General features: G+C 39.3%; 1 protein-coding gene across 1 annotated transcript in view; it reads left to right on the top strand.

Annotated features, from left to right (window-relative positions):
• Window positions 1-17246, top strand: part of kcnh5b (potassium voltage-gated channel, subfamily H (eag-related), member 5b) — a 268909-nt gene that overhangs the window by 30066 nt on the left and 221597 nt on the right. Inside the window, exon 2 of the mRNA XM_052018025.1 lies at window positions 7479-7602. Coding sequence (XP_051873985.1) covers window positions 7479-7602 — 124 coding nt within the window. The remainder of the gene's footprint in view (window positions 1-7478; window positions 7603-17246) is intronic.

The following is a 17246-nucleotide window of genomic DNA, read 5'->3' as shown; positions in this document are numbered from 1 at the left end:
TGGATATGAGTCATCTTTTTTAACTGTTGTAGTCCTTCTGATGAAAATACTCTATCAATTATATCGGCAAGAGAGTTTCAGGATTTAGACTTTGTGATGATGATGATGATGGATTGGGGATATATTTTCAAGTCAAGATGTTGTCTGACTTCAAGGGGAACCTACATTGGATAATGTTGCTGTGTGCCTGCTGCTGTAGTCCTTTCTGGTGGAGGAAGTTGTAGATTTGGGAGGTTCTGTGAGAGTAGACTGAATGAGTAACCACAATATACTTTGTTGATGGTGCACAATGAAGCCAATAGGGGAGAGAATTAATGTTTATAAGGCAGTAAATGGGGTAGAAATCAAGCGGGCTCCTTTGACTTCCATAGTGTCAAGCTTTCTTGAGTGTTTTTGGAGCTACACATGTTCAGCTAAGTGGAGAGTAGTCCATCACATTCCTGACATGTGGTTTCTTGATGGTGGAAAGACTTTGAGGAGTCAGCAGATGATTTATTTACTGCTGGATGTCTCAGCCTCTAATCTGGTTTTGTAGTCACAGTATTTATGTGGTTGTTCCATGTGAACTCTTGGTTAATTGTGTCCCCAGGATGTTGATGATGCACATCTTGATGCCACATTCAATCACATGCTGCCTTGCTGTCAAGGGCAGTCACTCTCACTTCGCATCAAGAATTCTGCTCTTTGGTCTATGTTTGAACCAAGGCTGCGATGAGGTCTGGAGTGTGCTGGACCTGGTGAAACCCAAACTTGGCAATGTTGAACAGGTTATTAGGTTATTAATGAGTGGTTGCCATTTAGTAGCACTGTCAATGACAGCTCCATAAATGTCCATCAATCATTGCACAGCAATCAGACAGATTGTCCTGATCACAAAAAGCAGGACAAATTCAAACTTGGGAAGTTTCCATATTGTTAGGCAGATATCAGTGTTGTAACTGCATTGTCCTCTTTGAGAGTTACTGTGAGCTGTTGTGTTTGGGGATCAGAAAACCGTTCCTGTGGACTGATAGTTGTACTTTACTTTTCCAGAAAAATTGGTTCACCAGGGAAGTGTGGACATGGGAGTATTTTAACATTGCTCTCTTGCAGGAGTCACTGCTCTGTTGTGAATGAGCGATGGCAGCAGATGAATTAAGTAGTGTTTAAATGTGCCAACAAAACTCATGGTGTTCATATTTGCCACCCAATTTGGGGAAGGAAAATCCATTGGGTTGCAATAATGGCACATGACACTCATTGCAGACTTTCCTCTCTGTGCTTTGCTTAGATAATAAAGATGAAACCTATTCCCATACTTCCAAGGATGGGAATAGAAAATCCCACAACATATGGTCAAATGCCTTTTCTGCTTTTAGGAAGAGTACCAGAACATGGATGTTCTTATTGCAATTCTTGTTAATCATTGTCACATGAGTGAATTTGTGGATGACATCTGTTTTAGTGGGACTAACACAGGGCTCATCATTGTCAGTACTTAGAAATAAATATTGTGCAGTTTATGAGCTTAATAATGCACAAGAGTTTGACTTTTAAGATGAAGAAATAATCCAGTGCATTTCCCAAATGGTTGAACAATGGACCATTGTTTAAGAACGTAAGAATCAAGAACCAGGCTAAGCCTCCTGGCCCCTCGAGCCTCCTCCTCCAACCATCAACAATGACTAACCCTTCACAGCCCAACCACAGAATGGAGAACTTTCTCCTCATCTCAGTCCTAAATCACCTACCCCTTTCTCTGAGACTGTGACTATTGTTCTGGATTGCTGAGTCAGGGTAAACATCCTCCCTGCATCCACCTTGTCAAGCCCTGTTAGAATTTTGTGAGTTTGACTGTGCACCACATCCATATGCACCCCCTTAACTATTCCATTTGTCACAGCTTCAAAGAACTCCAATAGATGAGTCAAATATAACTACCTTTTCATAAATCCATGCTATTTACACAATTATATTATTATATTGGATACACAAGAGACTTCAGATGCACAGCCCGAAATATCAACTCTCCCTTTGCCTCCTCAGATGCTGTTTGATCTGCTGAGTAGCTCTAGCAGTTTGTTTTTTGCTCTACTACTATATTCTTCATTACAGATCCTAGCTCTTCTCTCCATGTGGCACCACAGGTAGAGAGGGTCATAAACAGAGCTTTTGGTATATTGGCCTTCATAAATTAGGGCATTGAGTATAGGAGTTGGGATGTTATGCTGAAGTTGTATGAGACATTGGTGAGGCCACACTTAGAGTATTGTGTGCAGTTCTGGTCACCGACCTACAGGAAAGATATCAACAAGCTTGAAAAAGTACAGAGAGAATTCACATGGATGTGCTGGGACTTGAGGACTTGAGTTACAGGAATAGGTTGAATAGGTTAGGACTTTATTCCTGGAGTGCTGGAGAATAAGGGGAGATCTTATAGAAGTATACAAAATTATGAGGAGTATAGATGAGGTGAATGCACGCAGAATAGTTAAGGGGGTGCATATGGATGTGGTGTACAGTCAAACTCACAAAATTCTAACAGGGCTTGACAAGGTGGATTCAGGGAGGATGTTTACCCTCAGGTTGGGTGAGACTAGAACTAGAGGTCATAGGTTTAGGGTGAAAGGTGAAATATTTAAGGGGAACCTGAGGGTGAACTACTTCACTCAGAGGGTGGTGCGAGTGTGGAACAAGCTGCCAGCAGAAATGGTGGATGTGGGTTCAATTGTAACATTGAAGAGAAGTTTGGATGGGTGCATGGATGAGAGAGATATGGAGGGCTATGGTCCAGGTGCAGGTAGATGGGACTAGGCAGAAAACCAGGCTGGCATGGTTGGGCCAAAGGGCTTGCTTCTGTGCTGTAGTGCTCTATGACTCTACTACTGATATTAGGCTAACCAGACATTAATTCCCGGCTTTCATTCTTCCTCCTTTCTTAAATAGTGAAATCTGCTTTGTTGCCCTCCAGTCTGCAGGAACCATTCCAGAGTCTATAGCATTTTCAAAGGTGATAAAATTACAGTCACCCTTCCTTAAATTCCCCTTTACAACACAATTATTAGTTAATCTTTTCTCACTACATAAAAGGAGATCCAATATAGCCTTCTCACCAGCTGGTTTTGATCTAGAAAACTATCTCATATTCCATTAATTCCTCCTCTACCTTATCGTTGCTAATTGGACTTGTTCAGTCTATATATAGATTGAAGTCCTCTGTGATTACTGTATTACCCCTGTTACATGCACCTCTAATACCATGGCCAATATTACACTAGTGTTTGGTGGCCTATAGATAATTCCCACCAACGTTTACTGCCTTTGACATGTCACCCAGACAGATTCTAATTCTACATCATAATATGCTGAGTTAAGATCATTCGTCACAAGTGCACTCTTCTCATCATTTATTAATGGGGGTACCCCCACCGCCTTTATCTTTTTGTCTATCCTTTATAAATCTTGATTGTCTTTGCTCCCAGTTTAGTCACCCAGTAGCCACATAATGACAATCAAATTATATCCATTTACTGCAAATTGTGTCATTAATTCATCAACCTCATTTTGAATGCTGGGTGCCTTCTGATATGGTACTCTTAATTTTGCCCTTTTAACATTTGCTGTCAAAATAGTAGAAAGGCCAATCATCCTTGTCGTAACTTACAGGCAACTAACACAGCAAACTTAGGTGAGGGCAGATATGCGATTAAATATGAGAATCTGTAAGCTGCCATCTGAATCTGAGTTGTGCCTTCTGGTTGGGAAGACAACCTCTCGATCTCTGGATCCCCGATAAAATACATTGAGCAGAGTGGTGTTGCTGTGCTTGCTACTGCAATTCAGAGCTGGTCAGGATTATGCAAAAACCTACTTTGGAGGCCTTTTAAATCCTTAAATATTGAATTAAGCTCGGAACATCTGTCAGGCATTTTTTAAAACTATTGTTAATTGCTAATTATTGCCAACAAAACTCCCTAGGTCTGAAAATTATGCGTGCTTTAAAAAAATATGAAATTTAAACCAAAACATTTTTTACTTTTCTTTTTTCTCTTAAATGAACCTTGCCATCCCTTTAATTGACTTGACTTTGTCATCATCCATACTAATTCACAATCCTTTCTCAGTCCTTGCACTGTTTATTTCACAATCCTTCAGTTTGATGGGTTCAGGAAATACGTACTGACCTGGCTTGCTCATTCAAGTCTGAGATGCCTGATTTCCCTCTCTGCAGAGTTGTCAGCTTGAACTTTTAACAAGTAAGGTTGATTCAGACTAAAAAAGCAAGAACATGTCCAACTCCCCCAAAGTTAATTAGACAGAAAGGTAGGAGCCATATGTTTTACTTTTGCTTCTGTTTTTGGTATTCTTGGTGCATGGATGGCAGGAAAGACTATTACTTGGCGGGACACCAAGAAGTTAGGAAGAGAGACAACAAAAACTAGAAAGGCAAATAATACATAACAATATAGTAAAGAATTTTAACACATCCATAAATTATAGGAATTTGGGATGGAAATAGGCTACTAAAGGACAAATTAGATAAAATCACAGACCATGACAATGCCATGGAAGAAATGTTAAGAAGTCCTTTATTCAACTGTTTACCAAAGGGCCATGACATTCGGAGATGAGATTAGAGATTACATGACCAAATTTTAAATCAACAGGTGAGAACAAAAAAATACAAAATAATAAATCTCAAAGAGGATAAATAAAACTACTGCTCTAGATGGATTGCAACTACACTTTTTAAATGATTCTATGGAAGAGATAATAGAGGTATTATTACTCAATAATCCCATAGTAATAACTGTTGTGCCAGCAGACAGGTAGTTAGCTGATGTAATTTGTAATTAACTGATGTTCTTATTTGAAAAGGGAGATTGAATATCTCCAGTTAGCTCATGTTAGCTAATATGGGCTTTAAGAAAAATAATATTGTGAGAAAATAGAAAAAAAAAGTCAATAGTTGATTTGAAAAGACAAAATCTCACTTGACCTACATGAATTCTTTGTAGTGGTAAATTGAATGCAGTAAATGTAATTCATCAATATTTTCAAAAGGCCTGCCAAGAGTGGTATGTAATAGATCAATGAAGCAGTCAGGGGACAAGTTGCAGAATGGATAGTTGGCTGGCTTCAGACTGAAATCAGAGAGTGGAATCATAGAGTCATATAGCATGGAGACAGACCCTTTGACCCACCCAGTCCGCACTGACCACCAATCCCCCATTTACACTAATCTTCCATGAACCCATTTTATTCTTTGCACATCCCCATAACTTCCTGAAGATTCTAGCACACCTACACACTAGGGATACTTTAAGGTGTCCAATTAACCTACCAACCAATGTGGGCGGAAACTGGAGCACCCAGGGGAAACCCACGTGGTCACAGGGAGAATGTGCAAACTCCACACAGACAGCTCGGAGGTCTGAATTGAACCTGGGTTACTGGAGCTGTGAGAAAGCAGCTCTGCCAGCTGTGCAAGTATGCCACTGCAGGGGCAAAATGTTGCCATTCAGAGTCACAGAAGTAGAAAGTGAAATTCCATTTACTGAGACAACTGTTTTTTTCGCAAATTGTCCCAATGGTTTAGAATCTGGAGTCAAGAGCAACATGTCTGAATTTGTGCATGACATCAAATTGGAGAGAGTTGGGAAATAGCCAATGCTGAGGAGGGCTGCAACAAGTTAAAAGGTAACATGCATTAGCTGAGAGCATTGGTATGTAATTAGTAAATGGGTTCCAATACAGAGATGATTACACTTTGGCAAGAAAGTGTCACAGAAGACCAACGGAATAAAGGGATTTCAGAGAATAAATAAACTAGTCACTGAAGAGTGCAACTTAGAAAGTAATACAAAATAGGTAAACCAAGCATTGGATTTATTTCTGGAGAGATCAGTTTGAAAAATAGAGAATTAGTGTAAAATGTATCAAGTCTTAGTGGGACTATACTTGGAGACCACGTAGAATTTTGGGTGACATGATAAAAAGTGTATCTAAAACAGAACATTACACAGATCAGCTGCCAAGTTTCAACATTCAGTCCACTTTAATAAAAGAAATTCATTAGGTGTTAAGCGCTTTGAAAGATCCTGAGATCGTTAAACATATTAATTATTACTTTCAGATGAACCACTGTTAGTTTTACTACTGTCAGTGCATTCACAAACAGTGGAACAATAGCTAAAATAACAACAAAGATCCCAAAAGATTTGATTTTCTTAGGATCAATCTTGTACAAAGATATTACCAAATTATCTGGCAATTAGAGAATGTTACAAATATAGCTCATGAGCACTTCTTGAGCAGAATGCTGTTAAATCTGTACTAGCCCACATGCTGCTTGTTTAGATTGGATCTAGGTTTGTGGGCTATATTTTGTTCATTGGCGAGGAGTTCCTATTGTGATGTTGCTACAGTAAACTGTTACAGTAACCACATCCATTCTGCTGTTGGCTGATCATTAATAAAGGGAAAGTAACACATGAAAAACTAGTTTACCACTGATAGTTCAGGTAAAGATTTATTGGATCAGATGGTTCCAGATTACATATCATAAAACACATATTTTGGATGTTGCTAATTTAACCTGGTACAGCATAAATCAATGATAAATTGAAGAAGTCTTGGTCAAATTGGTAAATTGGTTTATTATTGTCACATGTACTGAGGTACAGTGAAGAACCTGTCTTGCATACCATTCATACAGATCAATTCATTACAACAGTGCATTGAGGTGGTACAAAAGTACAAAATAAAGTGTTATGGTTACAGAGAAAGTGCAGTGCAGGTAGACAAAAAGGTGCAAGGTCATAACAAGGCAGATTGTGAGGTCAAGAATCCATCTTATTGTATTAGGGAATCATTCAATAGTCTTATAACAGTGAGATAGAAGCTGTCCTTGAGTCTGGTGGTACGTGCTTTCAGGCTTTTGTATCTTCTGATCAATGGGAGGGAGGAGAAGAGAGAATGACTTTGACTATGCTAGCTGCTTTACTAAGGCAGTGAGAAGTGTAGACAGAATCCATGGTGAGGAGGCTGCTTTCCATGATGTGATGGGCTACGTCCACAACTCTCTGCAGTTTCTTGTGGGCAGAGCAGTTGCCATACCAAGCTGTGATGCATCTGGATAGGATGCTTTCGAAGGTGCATCAATAAAAATTAGTGAGGTTCAGAGGAGACATGCCAAATTTCTTTTGCCTCTTGAGGAAGTAGAGGCACTGGTGAGCTTTTTTGGCTGTGGTGTCAACGTGGTTGGACCAGGACAGGCTATTGGTGATGTTCATTCCTAGGAACTCGATGCTCTCAACAATTATGTTCTTGCAAGGATGCTGTAGAAAATATAAATGTTTTACATATGTTTATATTATGAAATATTTTTATAAATATCTATAATAGCTCTATATCTAAATGTAGCCTATCGAATGCATTGAAGAATGGCACAAAATACTGCCCTATTTTAACTTGTGATTCTTTTCTTGCATTTATAGAAACAAGTTTTTTACTTGGAAATGCTCAGATTGTAGACTGGCCAGTAGTCTACAGTAATGATGGATTTTGTAAGTTGTCGGGATACCATCGGGCTGAAGTAATGCAGAAAAGCAGCACCTGCAGGTAAACCAAATGTTTTATTCTTATTGTGATGTCACTGCACAAACATTCGATACTGGGTATGACGCTTAGCATCACATGCCTCGGATTGCTTTCTATTACTTGTAGAGAACTACCAGCTAAAGAATAAATTACAGTGGTCCAGAATGGATATGAGTCCACTCACCTTTTGCCGTGATGGAACCCTTGAATCTCCCCTCTGCTGCTTCCAGCCTCTTCCTCCATTCCTCTCCCTCCCCATCACTGTGTGTTAAGTCGGCTATGCCAACTAAACCAGGGCAGAAAAGATTATAGATATTATTGCACCTCATTGTTGAGTAAAGATAGTATTGTATCTCATTGCTCATACAGTAAGAAAATCGTCACATAGCTTAAAGGCCTCAGATGAAATTCTGAACCGTGCATTTGATGCATTATAAGTTCATTGCAACCACCTAAAAATGAAGCAGCACACTGTTACAGTTCTTTATGAGCAAGCAAGAACAGGGAGAATCCTTTGATACATTTTTCATGGAGTCAAGGTTGTAAATTGTAAATTGGTTTATTCTTGTCACAAGTACTGAGGTACAGTGAAAAACTTGTTTTGTATGCCATCCGTACAGATCATTTCATCACAATAGTACATTGAGGTAGTACAAGGGAAAACAGTAACAGAATGCAGAATAAAGTGTTACAGTTACAGAGAAAGTGCAGTGCAGGTGGACAATAAGGTGCAAGGCCATAATGAAGGAGATTGTGAGGTCAAGGATCCATCTTATCATACTGTTAGCAGATAATTGAAATTTTGCAGATTTGAAAGACTCATTCATGAGAGATTGTATTATTTAAGGAACTGAATAAGGTAATGGATATTCCAGTAAAACTTAAAATCTGCTATCCCTTTGTTTGGAAATCTTGATGGCTCAGTCTCTGGTTCACCAGGTGCTGTTTACTGTTCTCCCTTTAAACTCACTGGGGTCTCAGTTCTCAGACTCCCTTTAACACACTGGGGCCTAATTTCCCACACTCTCTTTAACACAGCAGGGTTCCATTTCCTGCACTCCATTTAAGCTTACCAGGCCACCTTTCCTTCACACTTCTTTTAAACTCTCTAGGCCCGCATTTCCCAGGCTTCCTTTACACTCGGTGGGTGCTGTATCCCACACTGTCTTTAAGTCTGCCCAGTTTGCTATTAAATTTATTACACTACTGTGTAACATCTTTAAAAAACTGAATTAAATGTTTGTTGGAGTACTAATGAACCAGAAAATCTGCCACTCCAGCACTGCCAAAATCCTGAGGGTGCCAGATAATCAGAGTCTTACTGAGACAGAGATAACTATAAAAGGGAATATAGACATGCAAAGTTCCAGAGCTATCCAGAACGGAGCCAAGTTAGAAAAGTTAGAAAAGTTAGATGGCCAACAGCAGGAAGTTCATGCAGTGAAGTGCAGGAGAAATGGCAGAACAAGGAAGGTACTTTTCAAATACTGTTGATGACAACAAAAGAGGTTGAGAAGAAACGTCCTACCAATGGGAGAGAGTGCCTGGAATATGTTTTGTAAAATCATTTCAACAAATAAAGCGAAGTGAACTTTGTAAGTCCATTGAGTGGATGAGATGAGCTATGTAGGGGCAGAACAGGGTCAGATTCAGAATACCAGTTGAACACAATAAGGCTGCTGCCAGCTCAATTCTGTAGAGGGAATCACAAATCAAACTATTAATCTTGACACAGTGCACTTAAGACCAATGGGCCCCGTGCTTTTGATGTTAACAGATGCTCTCTGAAGGTGATGAACCCAAAAATCAAAGCTGTGTTGTGGATTTCATTGAAGTGGATCAGAAAGATGTCATACCTGCACTTGGTAGTAATCACGTTTGCTGGATGGAACTGATATAGGTTTACCGTGACAGCATCATGAAGATTGCTTCAACTCAGGAAATCATTTTGGTCACACATGAATATGGAAATATCCTTTATGGAAATTAAAAAGCAGATACATTTGAGTCATCGAGTCACAGAAACTTAGAGCACGGAAACAGGCCCTTCAGCCCAACTTGTCCATGCTGACCAAGTTGCCTACCTGATCTAGTCTCATTTGTCTGCGTTTGGCACATATCCCTCTAAACCTTTCCGTGTACCTATCCAAATGTCTTTTAAACGTAATTGTATCTGCATCCATCACCTCATCTGGCAGCTAGTTCCATACACCCACCACCCACTGTGTGAAAAACCTGGCCCTCAACTCCACTTTAATTTTCTCCCTTCTCATCTTAAATCTATGTCCTCTAGATTTAGACTCCGCCACCCCATGAAAAAGACTGTGATCATTCACCTTATCTATGGCCCTCATGATTTTATATATAAGGTCACCCCTCAGCAGGGAAAAAAGCCCCAGCCTATCCATTCTCTCCTTATAACATGACCTCCAGACCTGGTAACATCCTTGTGAATCTTTTCTGCATCCTTTCCAGCTTAATGACATCCTTCCAATTGCTAGGTGACCAGAACTGCACACAAAACATAGGTGATAGGAAACAGCTGGCAGTACATCCATCAAAGAGTGCTCCAGTGGCTTTCAAGGAGAAACTTTAAACTGGTTGGAGAGACGAATTTAGGCAGAGGTATAACCCCAATAGATACACCCACTCCCAGGTATACATCTTGGTGAGTGTTGAGAAATCAAGCACAAGCTGAGAATCTGGTGAAACCCAAGCAACCTCTGAGGATAAACTGTATGTAGATCTGAGTTGAGCAAGTCTTCAGTGAGCTGGATTCAAAGAAAGAGTTTTAGTTTGACGAACACTAAAACTGCTTAACCCCACCTTTGTAATATCACCTGACTCTGTTGCTGCCTCAGTATATCTGCTGCTGAAACTTCCCATGTCAATGCTACCTGAAGACTTGATTATTCCATTATCGGCAGGAGTAATTTTCTTTTTCAAGAAGACTGCCAGGTTAGATCACCTAAGCTTTAAAGAACAGGCCCACTTTTCATCCCATATAGGATAATAAAAGTTGAAGCTTGCTTGTATTGCACTTCATCTGTTTGGCTTTGAGCTATTGAAAACTAAATTCCACTGTAATGGCAATGCCATTAAATGATATTCCCAGAAGTTAGTTTCCTTTGATTTCTGAAAGTGTGAGAAACACACCATTGCTCAACATAACATAATCTTTACTTGCACTGTTTTTATTTTGTTAAAGCAGCTTTTCGTGTGAATGTATTGGCTCATAATGATAGACGTTTGTCCTCTGACAGAAATAAAATGCTGAGGAGATTAAGATTATTTTCGGTGTCATTTAGAAATCTCTTAAGCAAAATCTGATTTATTGCATGAATTATATCATTGGCACAGACCAATATCTTTATGCAACAGTAAGGTGAAATGGGTTTAAATTATTATAAATAGAAATTAGCTTTGATTTAAAGGTGGATATAGGGGGAGATGTAATAATTATATTCTGTTTTCTGAGAGGGCCATACAGGATGACATAAAGCTTGGATGAAAATCTATGGCAGCATTAATATTAGAGGAGTTATTTCCTCTTTAATTTTCCCTTTGAACCGATCAAACATCAGCCCAATTAACAGGCCGCTTCTTCGTCCCTGAAGTTAGCCTGCCACTTATGGTAAATTTGTGGCCACAAAGAAAACCACTCGGTGCCTGTCAGTGAGCATGTCAGTCTCCAGACTGAGTTCAACAGTCTGACCTGATGGTGGATTCTGTGCCCTTTGGTGTTCACTGGCACACAAGGGAAGTCATATGACTGGTCCTGATGTATGCTGCTGATGTCAGCAATAAAACTGCATTCATCCAAAACCCTGCACTCAGGATGTAATCGTCAGCTAGTTGTTTGATAAAAAATTTATCCTTCACTCCCAAATATTGCGTTATGTTTAAATCACATGGCTGGGTTTAAAAAGTGTATCGTTTGAAGTGGGCATAAGTAAAGTAAGTTTGCTTTGTTGCAGTGTTTCTGGTATGCACCGCCTGAAAGGGTGGTGGGCCAAAGGACTCCATGACTCTAATATGGATTTGATATCTATTGATTACAGCGTGGTCATCTGTATTCATTGTATGCCTAGACGTCTCCAGTAACTGGCATTTGACCTTGCACTAAATTTGCAACACATGCATTCCATTTACTGATTTAATCCAAATTGTGCAGGTTGAGTTGTACAAAGCACATGGATCCAACGAACTGCAGTGTAATTAATAACAACACAAAGAAGCACATAGGTTGATTTCCCCAGCACTGTTGAGGTGATAACCTGTGTGGCACTGCAGCCGGAACCTGCTAGGTATCCACTGGGTGTCACTGCACAGGGAGGGAGCAAATTAAAAAGGTTATTGTATTTGAGGTACTCTTAACCTGTCAGCTGGCAATTGTAGATATTGGCATGGGAGAGATTGCAACCTCCTAAAATATCGGATATGTGCATTGCAAGAAAAACTTAATTGGTAAAGAGTTTGCACGCATAATTTTCATTGGTTTCAAAATTTAATTTTAAGTATTTTTTGAGCTGCTTTTTTGTTTACACCATTATAATGTGGGGACAGCTATTGCAATGTTTAGACTGTCATGTTACTTGATTGGGCGGCTTGCTGAATCTTATTTATTTGGTTCAATATAACAGTAGCTGGTGTATTTACTCATTGGACCTTTCAGACATTTGGAATATTGCATTTTATTCCTCTTATTAATTATTAAATTTACTGCTATTAAATAATTTGAAATACTGAACGATGGTTGTTAAATAAAAGCAGCTGATACTTGAATTTCATTTTTTTGAAGGATTGGAAATGGCAAAAATTGTATGACAGTCGCACCAGACTCACTCCCTTGCCCGACACTTAAATGGCCCAGATCTCCCCACCACCCATCACCCTTATTATCCCCTATTCACACATTAACGCCCTCAATCCACCTAGCTACCACTCTCACCATCCTTCAACTCCGATTCTATTGCCCCACCCTCCCAGCAATCCCTGACACTCCCACCAACCTCCCCTCCACCACTCTATCACTATCCCTTCCAGCAGCCTCCACCTCGCCATCTCCTCCTCGCCGTCTCCACTTCCCGATCCATCCCTCCATGCCCTGTACTCCTTTACTTCCTCTTCCCTGAGTCTCAAACTGATCCTGTGATCCAATTCCTTCCGGGAGGTTTCACTCAGTCTGAGGCTTCTCACCATTCAGTTGCCACGGTAACTGTGGGCCCAAGGATCTGGCCTGCTGTGCACGTCCCCAGAAAACAATTCCAAAATATTTTCATGAAAGGTAGGGAGCTAGGTTTATATCTTGAGAGACACCACATCATAAATTGAAAGAACTAGATTTCTGTTGAATCTGTGCTAAGGATCATTTAACAATCATTTTTAGTTGCTGTGTGCATTCATTGATTTTATTTGAGTAGGCTTCTAAAAATAAAATGACAAAAATAAGATAACTGATTGGAATCAGCATGGCATTCCTCTAGATGTGAATGTTTTAAAATGAAAAGCTAAAGTAAACTAGAATGAAAAGGAAGAAAGCAATAACCTTCTGTAATGAATTGTATACTCAGTGTACAGTATTCCAGACCTTACTTAATTGCCTCATTAACATTCATTGCTTCTTCTGAAACAATTCAAACATACAGCATATCTCTGGGAAAACTATGCCCTGGAATTTTTTCTTCCTGAGAGAAGATTTAAAAACCTAGGTTTTTTGCTCTAAGGGAATCATAATTCTTTAAAATTTACTTTCTTCATATGACTCAATAACTGTGATTAAACAATGCTGCTTTGATGACTTTAAAGTAAGATAATGGAGTTGTAGATTTACAATCGATATGGTGAGTTAAAAATTTGTTACCGTGTGCCCAAATTATGAAGATGGTCTTAAAGGTTTGTTACTGAGCCTAAAAAATGGAATGCTGTAGAATGAGCGAATTAATTTTGTCTGTTCTTTAATGCCTATGAAGTTTAATTAACAATTAACTCATAGAGTTGCGCAGCATAGAAACAGGCCCTTCAGCCCATCATGTCTACGCCAACCATCATTAATTCCATATCCCCCTATGTCTTGCTCATTTATGTATCCATCCAGATGCCTCTTAAATGTTGTTACTGTTCCTGCTTCCACTACTTCCTCTGGCAGCTCATTCTAGATGCCAGCTACCCTTTGTGTGAGAAAAAATATCCATTGTCTCTTTTAAACTTCCTCCCTCTCACCTTAAACCTCTAGTTTAGACACCCCTACCATGGGAAACAGACACTGACTATCTATCCTATCTATACCTCTCATAATTTTATATACTTCTATTGTGTCACCACCCAGGCTCATTTACCCCAGGGAAAAAAAGACCTAACCCTATCCAATCTCTCCTTATAACTCAAGTCCTCCAATATGAGCAACATCCTTGTGAATTCTTTCTGTATTCTCTCTAGCTCAATCACATCTTTTCTGAGGTGTGGTGACCAGAATTGCACATGATACTTCAAGTGCAGCCTAACCAATGTTTTGTACAACTGTAACAGAATGTCCCAATTCTTATACTCAGTGGCTTGGCTGATGAAGGCAAGCATGCCATATGCCTTCTTCACCACCTGTTTACCTGTGTTGCCACTTTCAGGAAACTACGTACTTGTAGTCCAAAGTCTCTCTGTTCAACCACACTCCCTATTGTTCACTGTGCATGTCCTGCCCTAGTTTAACTTTCCAAAATACATCATTTTGTACTTATCAGAGTTAAAACATCTGTCATTCCCTTGCCCTCTTTCCCAGTAGACCTATATCCTGTTGTAATCTTAGACAACCTTCTTCACTGTCCACTATATCAGCAATTTGGTTTCATCTGCAAACTTACGAATCATACTACATATATTCTCATCCAAATCATTAAAATAGATGACAAACAACAGAGAACTCAGCACTGATCCCTGTGGCACACCACTGGTCACAGTCCTCCAGTCTGCAAAACAACCCTCCACTATCACCCACTGCCTCCCACCACCAAGCCAATTTTATATCCAATTTGCTGGTTCACCCTGGATCCTATGTGTTCTAACCTTCCGGACCTTCCTACCTTGTCAAAGGCATAGCTAATGTCTAATGCCCAGCCTCATCAATCACCCACAAAGCCATGTTGTTTATTAAATGGAAGAAATCCTTGACTATATCATTTACGCATGTGTAAACTCACCATTAGTGTCTTTGATGGGGTTACTAAAGTTTGTTTCTCCTTCTGAAAGCTTACTTTCAACAACCTGTGAAAAGATGTCAAAAGACATCTTGAAGCTGATTCATCTGATAATCTGTCTCCATCCCAGGAGCAAGGTGCCAAAGCTAAAAGTCCATATTAGTCACAATAGACTTTTACAGAACAAAGAGCAACCAGATGATCCTCACAGTAATAATCTTTGGTTGCAACTAGAAGAGATGTTGGAACATTGGAGAAAGAATGGCATATTCAGACAGAAGGGAATCATTGGGTCAGGAAAGAGTAAATTAGATTTCCCTCACCTGGGAGTTTGTAGTATTAAAGGAGATTGTGCTCATGTTGTGATCTGTTATTTGGGATTAGAATCATGAGAAAAAGGTTCACTTACCTTGGGTAACTTTTTCAAGATTAATGGCATGACGTAGGTTGAAGGTCCTATATTTTTTTTAGTCCTGGAACATAGTAAGGCCAGCATTTATTGATCACTTTCTCTGCGCTTGAAGTGAATGACTTGCTGGGCCATTTCAGATAGTAGACAGAAGCATCCACATTGCTATATGAAAAGGGGATATCAAAATTGTCCTAGGATAGATACTGGTTGAAAGTTTAGTCTTTGATTTGTAGATATTGTAAAGCTGTTGCTGAAAAAGTAGACTGTGAAGGGATTTTTAATCTACTTTGCCTGGTGGGATTAATTTGAAGGGAACATTTAGATAGAACATTTGCTTACATTCCCATCCCCACTCACCACAACTTTAACTTATTAAGGCACCATCTAGAAGCTGATGGAAATCTGATAAATTTGTGAAAATTGGAGGCCTTATTATATCTGTATACAAAGGATAACGGTTATATGTCAGGCCTGGTAACTGGAGATTAGGGCAAAACATTCAGAGAATGCGATTTGAATTTTACCATAGCAGTTTGTGAGCTTACATTCATTTTTGAGCAACTGGAATGAAAATGCTAGCATCAGTGAAAAACATGCATGACATTTTTACATTGCCAAAGCTGGAAGTCCATCTTAGTCACAATAAACTTTTATGGAATAAAGAACTACATGATTCTCACAGTAATATTCTCAGTTTGCAACTAGAAGGGACTAGTCCACTGGTGGCTTTCAGGAAGGAGTAGTAATTTTAGTGATCATGTTTTCTCTGAAGCACCTGAATCAGTGAATGAGCACATTAAGGTACTCTCCTCCATTTAGACTTGTAGTATCATACAGTGTGTAAGGAAGACATTTGACCCATTGTGGCTGTCATTTGACCCATTATCTCACCCTGCTTTTTCCCTATCATCCTGCTATTTTTCTGGTTGAACAGACTAGATGCAGGAAGGATTTTCCTGATGGTGGAGGAGTTGAGAACCAGGGATCATAGCCTAAGAATACCGGGTAAGCAGTTTTGGATTGAGATGAGGAGAAATATATTCACCTAAAGAATGATGAAACAGTGAAAGTTGAGGCCAAATTATTGAAATATATTCAAGGAGTTAGACATAGTTATCATGGCTAAAGATATCAAGGGATATGAGGAGAAAGCAGGAGGAGAGTACAGAATTTGGATGATCAGCCATGATCGTACTGAATGGCAGAGCAGTCTTGAAGGAACAAGTGAGCTACTCCTCCTCCTAATTACAATGTTTCTATGGATGCATTGTGACACCTCCCAGCAAATTCCAACTATAAATAGAAGGTGCGGGCACACTCAGTATTGACCAGCATCTTTGGAGCGAAGGTGGCAGGATAAATGTTTCAGTTATATAAGCCTTTGCCAGGATGTTTTTTTTTCGATTGTTCAGAATTTTCAATTTTATTTCATCATTCCAGCATCTGGGGTATTTTGCTCAGAGCTCTTCAAGATGGAAATTAACTTCCTGTTGTAAATACCAAACAGGTCATGTCGTATTGCCTGCACACTGCTTCTGAAGTTCAGTTCTGTTGTTTTCAAAGCAAGTACTACAAAGGACAAATTTTTACCAAAAATATATAGTCATTTATACATTCAATGAATGGAAACCATTTCTATAAAGAAAGCTTCTGGAATTCATCTTAAGAGGAGGACATGCTGCCACAGTCAGAGAGATATCACAGCGCATAAAAGGAAAGAAGGGAGGGAGAGTTCAGAAGATGGAAACAGGGGATGTGTTAGATCTCAGACTACCACAGAAGTCAGAAGAGCAGACTTTTGAATCAGTAGTTTCAAAACTAGGATCAAATGGATGCTCACAACAACAGCTTATAATTATATAGCACCTTTAATGCTGTAAAACATCTCAGGCTACTTTACAGGAGGTTTATCATATAAAATTCAACAGCAGGTCATAAAAGGAGATATAGGTCTTGGTGATATTGAAATATGTATCATACATATTTGTATGTTCCTTTAACTTGCTTAATAGTTATTGCTTCTTCTTGCATCCATGCCTACACATCATCTTGGTAAATAACAC

This window comes from Pristis pectinata, chromosome 1, assembly GCF_009764475.1.
Source record: "Pristis pectinata isolate sPriPec2 chromosome 1, sPriPec2.1.pri, whole genome shotgun sequence".
NCBI classification, from domain to species: Eukaryota; Metazoa; Chordata; class Chondrichthyes; order Rhinopristiformes; family Pristidae; genus Pristis; species Pristis pectinata.
Note: the sequence above shows the minus strand (reverse complement) of the source record. Positions and strands in the feature narration are given on the sequence as shown.